This window comes from Amblyraja radiata, chromosome 5 (genome assembly GCF_010909765.2).
Source record: "Amblyraja radiata isolate CabotCenter1 chromosome 5, sAmbRad1.1.pri, whole genome shotgun sequence".
Lineage (NCBI taxonomy): Eukaryota > Metazoa > Chordata > Chondrichthyes > Rajiformes > Rajidae > Amblyraja > Amblyraja radiata.
Window position 1 is genome coordinate 63451397 of NC_045960.1, and position 14039 is coordinate 63465435.

Here is a 14039-nt window from a genome sequence, read left to right on the forward strand (position 1 = left end):
TAAGTATGACACATATAAATAAACTATGTATTTCCATTGTTTCAGTAAATTAGTTTGCACTGTATTTCAAAATATTAAGCCATTAAAACTCCTTGATACAATAGAAACGATCTGAACCCATTTTTCCCCCGCTAAAATTACATTAAAATTATTTGTTTCTAGTACATAAACTGTGCAAACAATTCCCACATATACCATCAGGTCATTTCAATCTGAATATAATCCAAGAGAAATGAAGCAGCAGCTTTTAGAAAATAAACAATTTCAGAAAAAGGTTTTTCCTATAATAAGTAACATTCAGCACCAACCTATTATAATCTCCATCATCAATTGCTGTGCCAAACTCAATCAGCCCTTCATCCAGAGTATAAGAAATAGTATTCACTCCCTCAGTGACTATTACTTCTGTTTTACCATTACTTCGCTCCAGATCTACAATATCTCCCTGTGGAAAAAAGATTACAAAATAAGGAAAAGGTCAGCGTTTTTGCTTGGTGGGAAATGGCAGGGTGCATTCATGAGAGGATCCAAAATAGATAAAACCATGCAAGGGTTTTACTGGACAGGGATTTAGCCTGATTATTCTGGGAATGGCCATCAATTGTATGGGGAATAACGTTGTCCCATTTGCCCCAATACAAAAAGTGTGACAATTCCTAGAAATGCCAGATTGAATATCCAATGATGTGTAAAATTATCAGGACATTGTCATTACCGCATGTCACCTGTTCTATTCCCCTAAATGTGTTCACAAAAGTTTTCTCAAGTAATATGTAGAGGGCCCTTCAAGGAAGACAGCAAAGCTTGACTTAGAGAATTGGGCAGGGCAAATAACTGAAATGTCAATAGACAAGCATTTAGGGACCAATGATTACAGTTCTATTACAGGCCAAAGAATTCAATCTTGGTTTTATCAGACTAGAGAATCTTGTTTCTCATGCCTTTTGGCAAACTCCAAGCGGGCTGTCATGTGCCTTTTACTGAGGAGTGGCTTCCATCTGGCCACTCTACCATAAAGGCCTGATTGGTGAAATGCTGCAGATATAGTTGTCCTTCTGGAAGGTTCTCCCATCTCCACAGAGGAACTCCGGAGCTCTGTCAGAGTGACCATCGGGTTCTTGGTCACTTCCCTGACCAAGGCCCTACTCCCCCGATTGCTCAGTTTGGTCAGGCGGCCAGCTCTATGAAGAGTCCTGGTGGTTCCAAAATTCTTCCATTTAAGAATGATGGAGGCCACTGTGCTCTTCGGGACCAGAAATGCTGCAGAAATTATTTTATACCCTTCCGCAGATCTGTGTCTCGACACAATCCTGTCTTTGAGGTCTAGGGACAATTCCTTCGTCTTCATGGCTTGGTATTTGCTCTGACATGCACTGTCAACTGTATGAACTTATATAGACAGGTGTGTGCCTTTCCAAATCATGTCCAATCTTTTTAATTTACCACTGGTGGACTCCAATCAAGTTGTAGAAACATCTCAAGGATTATCAATGGAAACAGGATGAACCTAAGCTCAATTTTGAGTGTCATAGCAAAGGGTCTGAATATTTATGTAAATGTGATATTTCAGTTATTTCTTTTTAATTACTTTGCAAACATTTCTAAACACCTGTTTTCGCTTCTTCATTCTGGGGTATTGTGTGTAGATTGATGATTTAAAAAATGAATTTAATCCATTTTGAAATAAGGCTGTAACGTAATAAAATGTGAAAAAGGTGAAGGGGTCTGAATACTTTCTGAATGCACTGCATATGCAATGGTATTAATATTATTATTAAAATTGCTATTCATACCTGCATCCCACAAGTAAAAATCCACTTCTCCCACACCAATCTTTGATCCAAGCTTTTAATTCTTGTTCCTATTAATCATATGCCAATTTCTTTGTGGCTCAACTAATGATCCAAAGATTATTTGCACCCTTGTGGTGCTGCTCTATAATTTATAATTTAATCCCTCCCAAATGGTTGGCCAATCTGCCGGTGGTGGCCTCTCCAACTCAATTCAGCAGATGAACAATATCATTCAATTTTTAAATAAAAGTTAAATGTTTTATCTTAATCAATGTTTCTACTCAATTAATAAAGACTTCTAAAACAGCAAAGATTTTGTTCTGATTTTAGCATCATGTATTTATCTACATATTATAATTACTGTTAAAATATATCCAGGTTGAAATAAAAACACTTCATAAGTTCATAAATCATAAGATCAGAATTAGGCCATTCAGCCCATTTCGTCTACTCCGCCTTTTAATTGTGACTGATCAATCTTTCCCTCTCAACCCCATTCTCTTTTCTCCCCATAACCCTTGGCTCACTTACTAATCAAGAATCTGTCAAAGTCCGCCTCAAAAGTACCCAATGACTTAGCCTCCACAGCCATCAGCGGCAATGAATTCCATAGATTCACCACCCTCTGACTAAATAAATCTCATTTCTAAAGATCCGCCCTTTTATTCTGAGGCTGTGTCCTCTGGTCATAGACTCTCATACTAGTGGAAACATGCTCTCCACATCACTGTATCTAGGCCTTTCACTATTCTGTAGGTTTCAATGAGGCCGCCCCTCAACCTTCTAAGTACCAGCGAGAACAAGCCCAGTGCCGTAAAAAATATAAATCATACGTTAACCCAATCATCCTCGAGATCATTCTCATAAACCTCCTCTGGACCTTCTCCAGCTAGCACATCCTTTCTTGGATAAGCTGCACAAAACTGCTCACTATTTAATATTATGATTGTGTTAAATAAAAACAATGGTTTTGTCAATTTTTTAAAAATATAGATGTTGCAGTAAGATTAAGATTTCATATAAAAACTGAAAATACTGGAAACATTCAATAGGTAATGTTAACTATGTTTCTTTTCCACAGGTAAATGTTTCTCCCACATTCTGTTTATATTTCAAATTTCCAGGATCTGTAGCTTTTTAATTTTCAGTACATTTCATAGTTTAGTAATGTCTACAAAACAGTCCTCTCAGAAACGTTACATTGCTAGCATCACAAATGTTCAAATTATTTCCTTCCATTTTTTTAAAAATACCTTAAGTGGAAACATCGTAATTCGCTCAGGAGAATCAATATTGTACCATACACACAGATTTCCACGATTTTGGGCCACTGCTACATCACTACCTGGTACCCATTGAACATAGGTGCAATAATTCAAGATTGTTGTCTTTGTGTTGTCTTCTATATCAAATAGGTGCAGCTGCAGGGCAGAAAAGAATCATTGTAATAGAATGATTTTTTAATTTCCAATTCTACGTGTTATGAAAACAGGTAAAGTTGCAATATGCTTTCAGAATTTCAGTTTTAATTACAATTTTAGTAAGTATGGTCTGTGCATTCAAAGAGAGATTATTCTCTTCACCCACCTGTTATTTGGTTGTGTACTTTTTAAGCAATAGAAATCTTTTAAGCAATAGAAAGGGCCTGTCCCACTTAGGCTATTTTTAGGCGAATGCCGGCGATTGTCATACGCTGAAAAACCGGCGACTGGACCCCCCCCCCCTTCGACATAAAATTTGAAATATAATCATAACTTTAACAACAAAAAAAGTCAGCACCGGTGACAACCTACGTCACTTGGCGACAACCTACGTTAACCTGGCGACAACTACGACAGCACCTACGACAAGAGAAGTCAAGCTACGCTCATTGGCGTCAAACCGACTGTCGCCGACTGTCTCCGAAAAATTTCCAACATGTTGAAAGTCCAGCGGCAACCAGAAAGACCAGAAAGACGCTACAACTCTTTGGGCGACTGAGGAGACTACTCACAACCATACAGGCGACACCCCGGCAACAGCCTAGTCGCCTGTAGCTGCCTGTAGACAGGCCCTTAAGGAATGTCTGTCCTTATTTCTCTACCCTTACAGAAGCATCATGTCAGTGTGAAGACATCGCCACAGTCGGTCTTTCCCAGTGCATTAACAAATATTTCAAATTGCTGCACTGCAATACCACACAATCAATTTTATGTAACTAATTTCTGGATAGAAGAGGCAGTGCTAATATCATGCAAGTTTTATTCATTAAAGCCAACATTAAACAAAACTGATAATTATATTACTTGCCACAGTGCCTGTTGTATGAATGTGAATCTTGCAGATATTAACCTATTTTACATTATGTAAAAAATAGCAGAACTTACACCGAGTTTTTTGTCTCTGAAAAGCAGCTTGCGGCCAGTCTCATTCAGCTCTAACCAGTCAATCTTTGTATCATGGCTGACAGCACCCAAGTTATAACCAGATAATAGATCCACTGGGGAAAAAAACCATAATATTTCAGAATATTTTAATCACTGCCTGTTGTACACCTTGCTATCAGTCTATAGGCAAGACAAGGTAGAGGGGGTGGGTTGTACAGAATGGGTTGTGTGGGTAAATTGGCGATTGAGGGATAGGGCATAGATGGTGACTGATGACCAAAGACTTAGAAAATTAAAGTGGACCATTTTGAGTCAGCTTCCCAGGGCTAGGCTGGAATCTGCCCCTTTAAATCATACTGCTACGTCAAGCAGCACTCAATTATTTGTAACTGAAATTGCCTGGTTGAATTTCACAAGTAGGGCAATTCGATTAAAAGATTAACGCACCTATTTTCCTCTGAAGACGTGAATGATTTTCAGATGCACAACGTTGAAGAATACAATGCTACACAATTAAATCTCAAGGCCTTTTATCTTGTATTATGCTTCCCCTCCTCTTAAATTCAGTCATTGCAAATCATTGGCCAAGTCATAAATATTCATGGAGTCATACTGTTTTTGACAGTCAAAGAAATATTAAGAAGCTCACAATTTTTGATTTGAGAATTAATTGTCATTAGTTACATAAACTAAGCAATTATCCTAATGAAATAAACTATACTAGTCATACAGCATGGAAACAGGGCCTTTGGCCCAACTTGCCCACGCCAACCAACATGCCCAGACTAGTCCCACCTGCCTGCGCTTGGCCCATATCCTCTAAACCTATCTTATCATTTTACCTGTACCGGGGGGGTAGAGGGAGAGGAGGGAGGGGGGGAGTGGGGAGGTAAGGAGTGGGAGATAGAGGGAGAGGAGGGCAGTGGGGGAGGTGAGGAGGGAGAGTTGGGGTGGAATAGGGGGGAGGTGAGGAGTGGAGGTGCAGGGAGATAGAGGGAGAGGAAGGGGGTAGGGAGGGGAGAGGGGTTATGGAGGGAGGGAGGGAGGGAGGGAGTGACTGAGGGTAGGGGAAAGGAAAGGGAGGGAGAGGTGAGGGAGGGAGTAGGGAAGGGGAGGAGTAGAGGGGAAAGAAGAGGGAGGGTGAAGAGGAAGGGCAGGGAGTGCTCGGGATGAGGGGGAATGGAGGAAAATAGGGGTACGAAGAGGGATCGCGAGGCGTAGTTGGGGAGGGTTGTCGTGTCACAACAGGGATCTCTGGCGTCACAACGGGAACCCCTCAGCCGTACCTGCGCCGTTTAGGGCTATGGGTCAATGGTGGAATATTGCCTTGGGGGACGGGCCCAACGGGTCCACACCTGGTGTAGAATCCTCCAAACCTATCCTATCCATGTACCTGTACAAATGTCTCTTGTTGTGATTGTACATGCAGCAGCTCATTCTCCATTCTCATGCTCCAGCAGCCCTTTCCATATACCCACCATCCTTTATGTAAAAAAGTTACCGCTTAGGTTCCTATGAAATCTTTCGTCCCCCCTCACCTTAAACCTATGTCCTCTGGTTCTCGATTCGCCTACTTTGGTCAAAAGACACTGTACATTTATCCAATCTATTCCTCCCATGACTTTGTACACCCCTATAAAATCACCCCTCATCCTCCTATGCTCCAAGGAATAAAGTCATAGCCTGTTCAACCTCTCCCTATAGCTCAGGCCATCGAGTCCTGGCAACATCCTTGTAAATCTTCTCTGCATCCTTTCCAGCTTGACACTTTTCCTATAACATGGTGACCAAAACTGAACACAATACAATAATTGTGGCCTCATCAACGTCTTATACAACTGTAACATGACCTGCCAACTTCTAGACTCACTAAGTGTCCAGAATACAAAATATATATTCCAAGAAAATGATTAGAATAAAGGCAGTTCATATATGCAGGCGGAGGTTTTCACATTCCTGTGTAATATGTATTATACCAGTGGTTATGAAAAATATTGGAAAATCCCCACATAAACCATGTAGGATTTACACACAATTAACACTACCCAAGCAAAGAATAAAGGCAATTGGGAAGTTGTATAATATTCTTGTTAATGTTTATGCTGAAGATAAATGCTGACTGCAAATATAAACAAATAACTAAGGTAAACAAGACTAAAACTTAACTGAACATTGGCAGAAGGAAGGTATGACAAATTCAGTTTTACTTGATAACGTTTAAGAATCAGTAAAATAGGTTGGAGTGTTTTATTTGCTCACTGGTTTTATTTGTGCTTGGTGGTTTTCTCCTGAGGAACTCTAATTATATTGGTTGGATCTATAATGGGGTCAAGGCTGTGAGGGTTGCACCTGGTGAGCCAAACACTAAATTCTTGAGAGTTTATTTCAAACACAGGGTCACGTTTTTATAGCTCCATGCACTGAGAGGTATAACTACAAATGTTACTTATTGAACTAGAAATAAAATTACCCTTAAATAAGTTGTTAATCATCAAATTAAAATATTATTTTGAGACTTACCAATTGCTATTGTTTTAATATCAACCAGGTATGCCAATTTCTTATTATCTTCTATCCCTCTTTGTTTGCGTTCATTCAAACGGACACTGTAAAATCAAGGAGAAAAAACAATCCATCGAATTTGAGATTATGACCAGTAAATCTCAAAGAAAGGACTGGCAGAGCGAGATGAAACTGATGGGCTAAAGTGTGTTTATTTCGATGCAAGGAGTATTGTGGGTAAAGCAAATGAACTTTGGAGCCAAGATCAGTGCTTGGAACTATGATGTTGTGGCCATTACGGAAATGTTGTTACAAGAAGGATATGACTAGCAGCTCAACATTCCAGAGTTTTGATCTTATAGACTTGATAGAGAGGAATGCAAAGAGCTGGAGAAGTTCTCTTACTAATCAGGGAGAATGTCACAGTGGCACTCAGAGTGGACATACTGGAAGGTTCTTCCACAGATGCAACATGGATAGAGCTCAAAAATAAGAAAGCTGCAATCATTCTGATCATGGGATTATACTATAAACCTCCCAATAGTCAATGGGAGATCGAGGAACAGATATGGAGACAGATAACAAAACTACACAAAAGCACCAAGGTTGTTGTAGAGAACAATATGAACTTTTCCAATATTGACTAGGACTTAGTGGAAAAAGCTTAGACGAAGCATAATTTTTTAGGTACATCCAAGAGGGTTTCCAGAAACAGTATGTAGAGAGTACAACTCAAACAGAGACCATACTGGACCTTGTATTGGGAAACATACCTGGCCTGATGACTGGTATTTCAGTTGATGAACATTTTGGGAACAGTGATCATAAGTTTTAAGATAGTTATGAATAAGGATAAGTCTGGACATTGGGAGCAGTTGTTATTGGCTAAATCCGACATGTGGAAGTGATTTAAAGACCAGCTAATCAGAGTTCAGGACCAGCGTGTTCCAGTAAGAAGGAAGTGAACCCCACATCAGTGGTTGGGACTTATTGGAGAAGGCTCTTCAAGTTTAGGATTTACTTGAATTTGGAAGGGAATGGTCTAATTTAGGATGGCCTTGTCCGAGGCAGATCATGTCCTATGAACTTGAGTGAATGTTTTGAGGAGGTGACAAAGGTGATGAAGGTAGGGCAGTGGATGTATACATGGATTTTAGTGAGGCATTTGAAAAAGTCCTTTATGGTAGGTTGATCCAGACGATTAAGATGCTTAGATTCGATGTGGTGTTGGTCATTTCAGAACTGGCGTATTCATAGAAGACAGAGTGTTGTGGTGGAAGAGTGTTATTCTGGCTGGAGGTCTGCGACCAGTAGAATTCTGCAGGGATCCGTGCTGCGATCACTGATATTTGTAATATATATAAATGACATAGACGTAAATGTAGATGGGTTTATTCATACGTTTGCAGACAACACCAAAATGGGCTGAGTTGCAGACAGTGAGGAAGGCTCTCAAAGTATAGTTCCAGGAATTATCACAGAATTTTCAAACTGAGTTTAATCAGAACAAGTGTGAGGTGTTGCACATTGGGTGGTTGAATGTAAAGGGAAACTATACAGTTAGTGTCAAGACCCTTAACAACATTGATGTATCTAATAGAAATATTGAGAGTGGGTAGACAGAAAAAATATGAGTGGGCAGGGAGTCAGATTATTTTTCTGGAGGCGTAGGTTTAAGGTGTGAGGGGTAAAATTATACCAAGCAAGTGGTAGGAGTCTGGAAAGCGTTGCCCGGGGTGGTAGTGAAAGCAGATACAATAGTAGAATTTAAGAGGATTTTGGTGAGGCACATGGATTTACAGATAATGGAGGGATATGAATCAAGTGTAGGCAGAGGTGATTAGTTTAATTGTGAGCAGAAGGGCCTGTTCCTGTGCTGTACTGTTTTATATTCAAATAAGAATGTTACATTTGTCTCTTCTCATCACTGACATTAATAATGACTAGTTCACAACACACGTAATTAATAGTCAGAGGCATCCATACAGCCATTCATCAAACTCATGATACTTGAAAGATAAAGCAGAGTCTTCAAGTCAGAAGACTACCTTCCAAATAAGTCGAAGTCTACTTATCAGTTTGGGGCAAGATGGTAAACATATATAGAACAAGATCCCAACTCAATCATAATTAACCTTAATTGTAAGGATTTTCTTTTGACTATCTAGGGTGGTTCGCAAATATAACCATATAACAATTACAGCATGGAAACAGGCCATCTTGGCCCTTCGAGTCCGTGCCTAACACGTATTCTCCCCTAGTCCCATCTACCTGCACTCAGACCATAACCCTCCATTCCTTTCCCGTCCATATAACTATCCAATTTATTTTTAAATGATAAAATTGAACCTGCCTCCACCACCTTCACTGGAAGCTCATTCCACACAGCTACCACTCTCTGAGCAAAGAAGTTCCCCCTCATGTTACCCCTAAACTTCTGTCCCTTAATTCTCAAGTCAGGTCCTCTTGTTTGAATCTTCCCTACTCTCAGTGGGAAAAGCTTATCCACGTCAACTCTGTCTATCCCTCTCATCATTTTAAAGACCTCTATCAAGTCCCCCTTAACCTTCTGCGCTCCAAAGAATAAAGACCTAACTTTCAACCTTTCTCTGTAACTTAGTTGCTGAAACCCAGGCAACATTCTAGTAAATCTCCTCTGTACTCTCTCTATTTTGTTGACATCCTTCCTATAATTATGCGACCAAAATTGTACACCATACTCCAGAATTGGCCTCACCAATGCCTTGTACAATTTTAACATTACACCCCAACTTCTATACTCAATGCTCTGATTTATAAAGGCCAGCACACCAAAAGCTTTCTTTACCACCCTATCTACATGAGATTCCACCTTCAGGGAACTGTGCAGTTATTCCTAGATCCCTCTGTTCAACTGCATTCTTCAATTCCCTACCATTTACCATGTACGTCCTATTTTGATTTGTCCTGCCAAGATGTAGCACCTCACACTTATCAGCATTAAACTCCATCTGCCATCTTTCAGCCCACTCTTCCAACTGGCATAAATCTCTCTGTAGACTTTGAAAAACTACTTCATTATCCACAACACCACCTATCTTAGTATCATCTGCATACTTACTAATCCAATTTACCACACCATCATCCAGATAATTGATGTACATGACAAACAACAGTGGACCCAACACAGATCCCTGTGGCATCCCAACTAGTCACTGGCCTCCAACCAGACAAACAGCCATCCACCATTACTCTCTGGCATCTCCCATTCAGCCACTGTTGAATCCATCTTGCTACTCCACTATTAATACCCAACAATTGAACCTTCTTAACCAACCTTCCATGAGGAACCCTTGTCAAAGGCCTTACTGAAGTCCATATATACAACATCCACTGCTTTACCCTCATCAATTTCCCGAGTAACCTCTTCAAAAAATTCAAGAAGATTAGTCAAACATGACCTTCCAGGCACAAATCCATGTTGACTGTTCCTAATCAGACCCTGTTTATCCAGATGCTTATATATATTATCTCTAAGTATCCTTTCCATTAATTTGCCCACCACTGACGTCAAACTAACAGGTCTATAATTGCTAGGTTTACTCTTAGAACCCTTTTTAAACAATGGAACAACATGCGCAGTACGCCAATCCTCCGGCACTATTCCCGTTTCTAATGACTTTTGAAATATTTCTGTCATAGCCCCTGCTATTTCTACACTAACTTCCCTCAATGTCCTAGGGAATATCCTGTCCGGACCTGGAGACTTATCCACTTTTATATTTTTCAAAAGTGTCAGTACTTCCTCTTCTTTGAATCTCATAGTTTCCATAGCTACTCTACTTGTTTCCCTTACCTTACATAATTCAATATCCTTCTCCTTGGTGAATACCGAAGAAAAGAAATTGTTCAATATCTCCCACATCTCTTTTGGCTCTGCAGATAGCTGTCCACTCTGACTCTCTAATGGACCAATTTTATCCCTCGTTATCCTTTTGCTATTAATATAGCTGTAGAAACCCTTTGGATTTACTTTCACCTTACTTGCCAAAGCAACCTCATATCTTCTTTTAGCTTTTCTAATTTCTTTCTTAAGATTATTTTTACATTCTTTATACTCCTCAAGCACCTCATTTACTCCATGCTCTCTCTCTCTTTTTTTCTGAACCAAGTGTCCAATTTCCCTTGAAAACCATGGCTCTTTCCAATTTTTACTATTTCCTTTCAACCGAACAGGGACATAAAGATTCTGTACTCTTAAAATTTCATCTTTAAATGTCCTCTTTCTCTTCCATATCTTTCCCATAAAACAAAATGTCCCAATTCACTCCTTTTAAATCCTTTCGCATCTCCTCAAAGTTAGCCTTTCTCCAATTAAAAACCTCAACCCTAGGTCCAGTTCTGACCCTCTCCATAATTATATGTTCTGGAGAATACAAGATTCTCTCAAAATATTACTGAATCAAAATATTCTTAACTTTATTTCATTGGTGGAGATACATAATAGTATATTAGGACACCAGGTGTCCTAATTAAATTCTCTTAAATTCTACTATTGTATCTGCTTCATCAAAGTTTCAGCCTGAACTCTTGTGATGTCTATATGGAGTTTACAGTACCCTCCATAATGTTTGGGACAAAGACCCATCTTTTATTTATTAGCCTCTGTAGTCCACAATTTGAGATTTGTAATAGAAAAAAATCACATGTGGTTAAAGTGCACATTGTCAGATTTTATTAAAGGGTATTTTTATACATTTTGGTTTCACCATGTAAAAATTACAGCTGTGTTTATGCATAATCTCCCCATTTCAGGGCACCGTGATGTTTGGGACACATGCCTTCACAGGTGTTTGTAATTTCTCAGGTGTGTTTAATTGCCTCCTTAACGCAAGTATAAGAGAGCTCTCAGCACCTAATCTTTCCTCCAGTCTTTCCATCACCTTTGCAGACTTTTATTGCTGTTTATCAACATGAGGACCAAAGTTGTGCCAATGAAAGTCAAAGAAGCAATTATGAGACTGATAAACAAGAATAAAACTGTTAGAGACATCAGCCAAACCTTAGGCTTACCAAAATCAACTGTTTGGAACATCATTAAGAAGAAAGAGAGCACTGGTGAGCTTATTAATTGCAAAGGGACTGGCAGGCCAAGGAAGACCTCCACAGCTGATGACAGAAGAATTCTCTCTAAAATAAAGAAAAATCCCAAACACCTGTCCGACAGATCAGAAACACTCTTCGGGAGTCAGGTGTGGATTTGTCAATTACCACTTTCCGCAGAAGACTTAATGAACATAAATACAGAGGCTACATTGCAAGATAAAAACCACTGGTTAGCCGCAAAAATAGGGTGGCCAGGTTACAGTTTGCAAAGAAGTACTTAAAAGAGTAACCACAGTTCTGGAAAAAGTTCTTGTGGACAGATGAGATGAAGATTAACTTATATTGGAGTGATGGCAAGAGCAAATTATGGAGGAGAGAAGGAACTGCCATAATCCAAAGCATACCACCTCATCTGTGAAACATGGTGGTGGGGGTGTTACGGCCTGGGCATGTATGGCTGCTGAAGGTACTGGCTCACTGCTGATGGGAGTGGCATAATGAATTCTGAAGCGTATAGACACATCCTATCTGCTCAAGTTCAAACAAATGCCTCAAAACTCATTGGCCGGCGGTTCATTCTACAGCAAGAGAATGATCGAAAACATACTGCTAAAGCAACAAAGGAGTTTTTCAAAGCTAGAAAATGGTCAATTCTTGGGTGGCCAATTCAATCAACCAATCTGAACCCAAATGAGCATGTCTTTTATATGCTGAAGAGAAAACTGAAGGGGACTAGCCCCCAAAACAAGCATATGCTAAAGATGGCTGCACACAGGCCTGGCAGAGCATCGAGCATGAATCGAAGACTTCAAGCAGTTATTGCATGCAAAGGATATGCAACAAAATACTAAACAACCTACTTTCATTTACATGACATTGCTGTGTCCCAAACATTATGGTTCCCTGAAATGGGGAAGACTATGTAGAAACACTGCTATAATTTCTACATGGTGAAACCAAAATGTATAAAAATGGCCTTAAATCTGACAATGTGCACTTTAACCACATGTGATTTTTTTTTCTATTACAAATTTCAAATTGTGGAGTACAGAGGCAAATAAATAAATGATGGGTCTTTGTCCCAAACATTATGGAGGGCACTGTATATGTTTACCCTGTGAGCTTTGAGTTTCCTGTAGTTGCTCAATATCCCAAACATGTGCTAGACAATTGGTTGGTGTAAATCACTCTTAATGTAGGTGGGTGCGAGGATAACAGGGAGGAGTTAATGGACATGCAACAGAATAGGTTATGGAAAGTAAGTCAGGAAAAGGGATGGTTGGGTTGCTCTAAGAGCTAGCATAAACTCATGGTCTGAATGTTCTCCTATGTCTTAAGGAAACATAAAATATGAAAGGCTTAGTAAGGTAGTTTAAACAGAAAAAAGACAAACACCAAATTAAAAGTCTACATAAATTGTACCTAATTAAATGTGGGTTCATGAACTCAGTTCTAACTGATCCCAAAATGTCATTGTTGCCATATTCAACAAGTGTCAATTCACCAACATTGAAGATCATGCAGACCTGCAAACAAAAAATAACCATTCATTAAAAAGCCAATCAACATCTTCTAATAGAAAATGAAAATAAAGGCAATAAAGAGCAATTGGGCCCTTGCTGCAAATATCAACAATGCTCAAGGCCTTCAAGCAAGGCACCAATGGAGAACTGCAAAATTAATAGTAGGTAGAGGCGATCAGATTTCTGATTAAATTAAGTAGCCTCAGGTGGTTCAGGGCCTGAAACCTGTGAAAATTGGCTGTGAGTGTCATGGACCATTTGGACAGCCTGAGAAGGGTTGATGGAGGCGCTATCAAGGGTCAGAATAAATGGGTCAATTAATCTGGGTGAGATGGAATGAAGGTGACATTTTCCCCACCAATGCATAATTCAGCACAGGATTGAATGTAACTTTTAGACATGCTAATTATGTTTGCATAAGCCTGTAGTATTATCTTGTTCTGGACAGTAAATTGAATTTTTTCCTTAATTTTACAATTAAAGAAACATATCTATATATCACAAAGAACTGCATGTGGTAGTTAATGCACGAAAGGACACAAAGCGCTGGTGTAACTCAGCGGGTCAGGAAACATCTCTGGAGAATATGGATAAGTGTCGTTGGGACCCTTCTTTACTGTGTGTCATTTCACCTTATCACTCGGTGTAGATGACATTGGTCTGCACCAGCGAGTCGTTCTTAAAGAACGGGTGAGAGAGCTGTTGTTGCGACTCATGTTGTAGGCCAAGCGACAGGAGCGGGGAGTGGACAAAGCAACGGTCAACAGTAA

The 14039-nt window shown here is 39.6% G+C and overlaps 1 protein-coding gene across 1 annotated transcript in view; it reads right to left on the reverse strand.

Annotated features, from left to right (window-relative positions):
- ift172 (intraflagellar transport 172) overlaps nt 1-14039 on the reverse strand; it is a 145086-nt gene that overhangs the window by 85748 nt on the left and 45299 nt on the right. Inside the window, exons 13-17 of the mRNA XM_033021383.1 lie at nt 13169-13272; nt 6680-6765; nt 4160-4272; nt 3047-3214; nt 309-445 (exon numbers count right to left, since the gene is read on the reverse strand). Coding sequence (XP_032877274.1) covers nt 309-445; nt 3047-3214; nt 4160-4272; nt 6680-6765; nt 13169-13272 — 608 coding nt within the window. The remainder of the gene's footprint in view (nt 1-308; nt 446-3046; nt 3215-4159; nt 4273-6679; nt 6766-13168; nt 13273-14039) is intronic.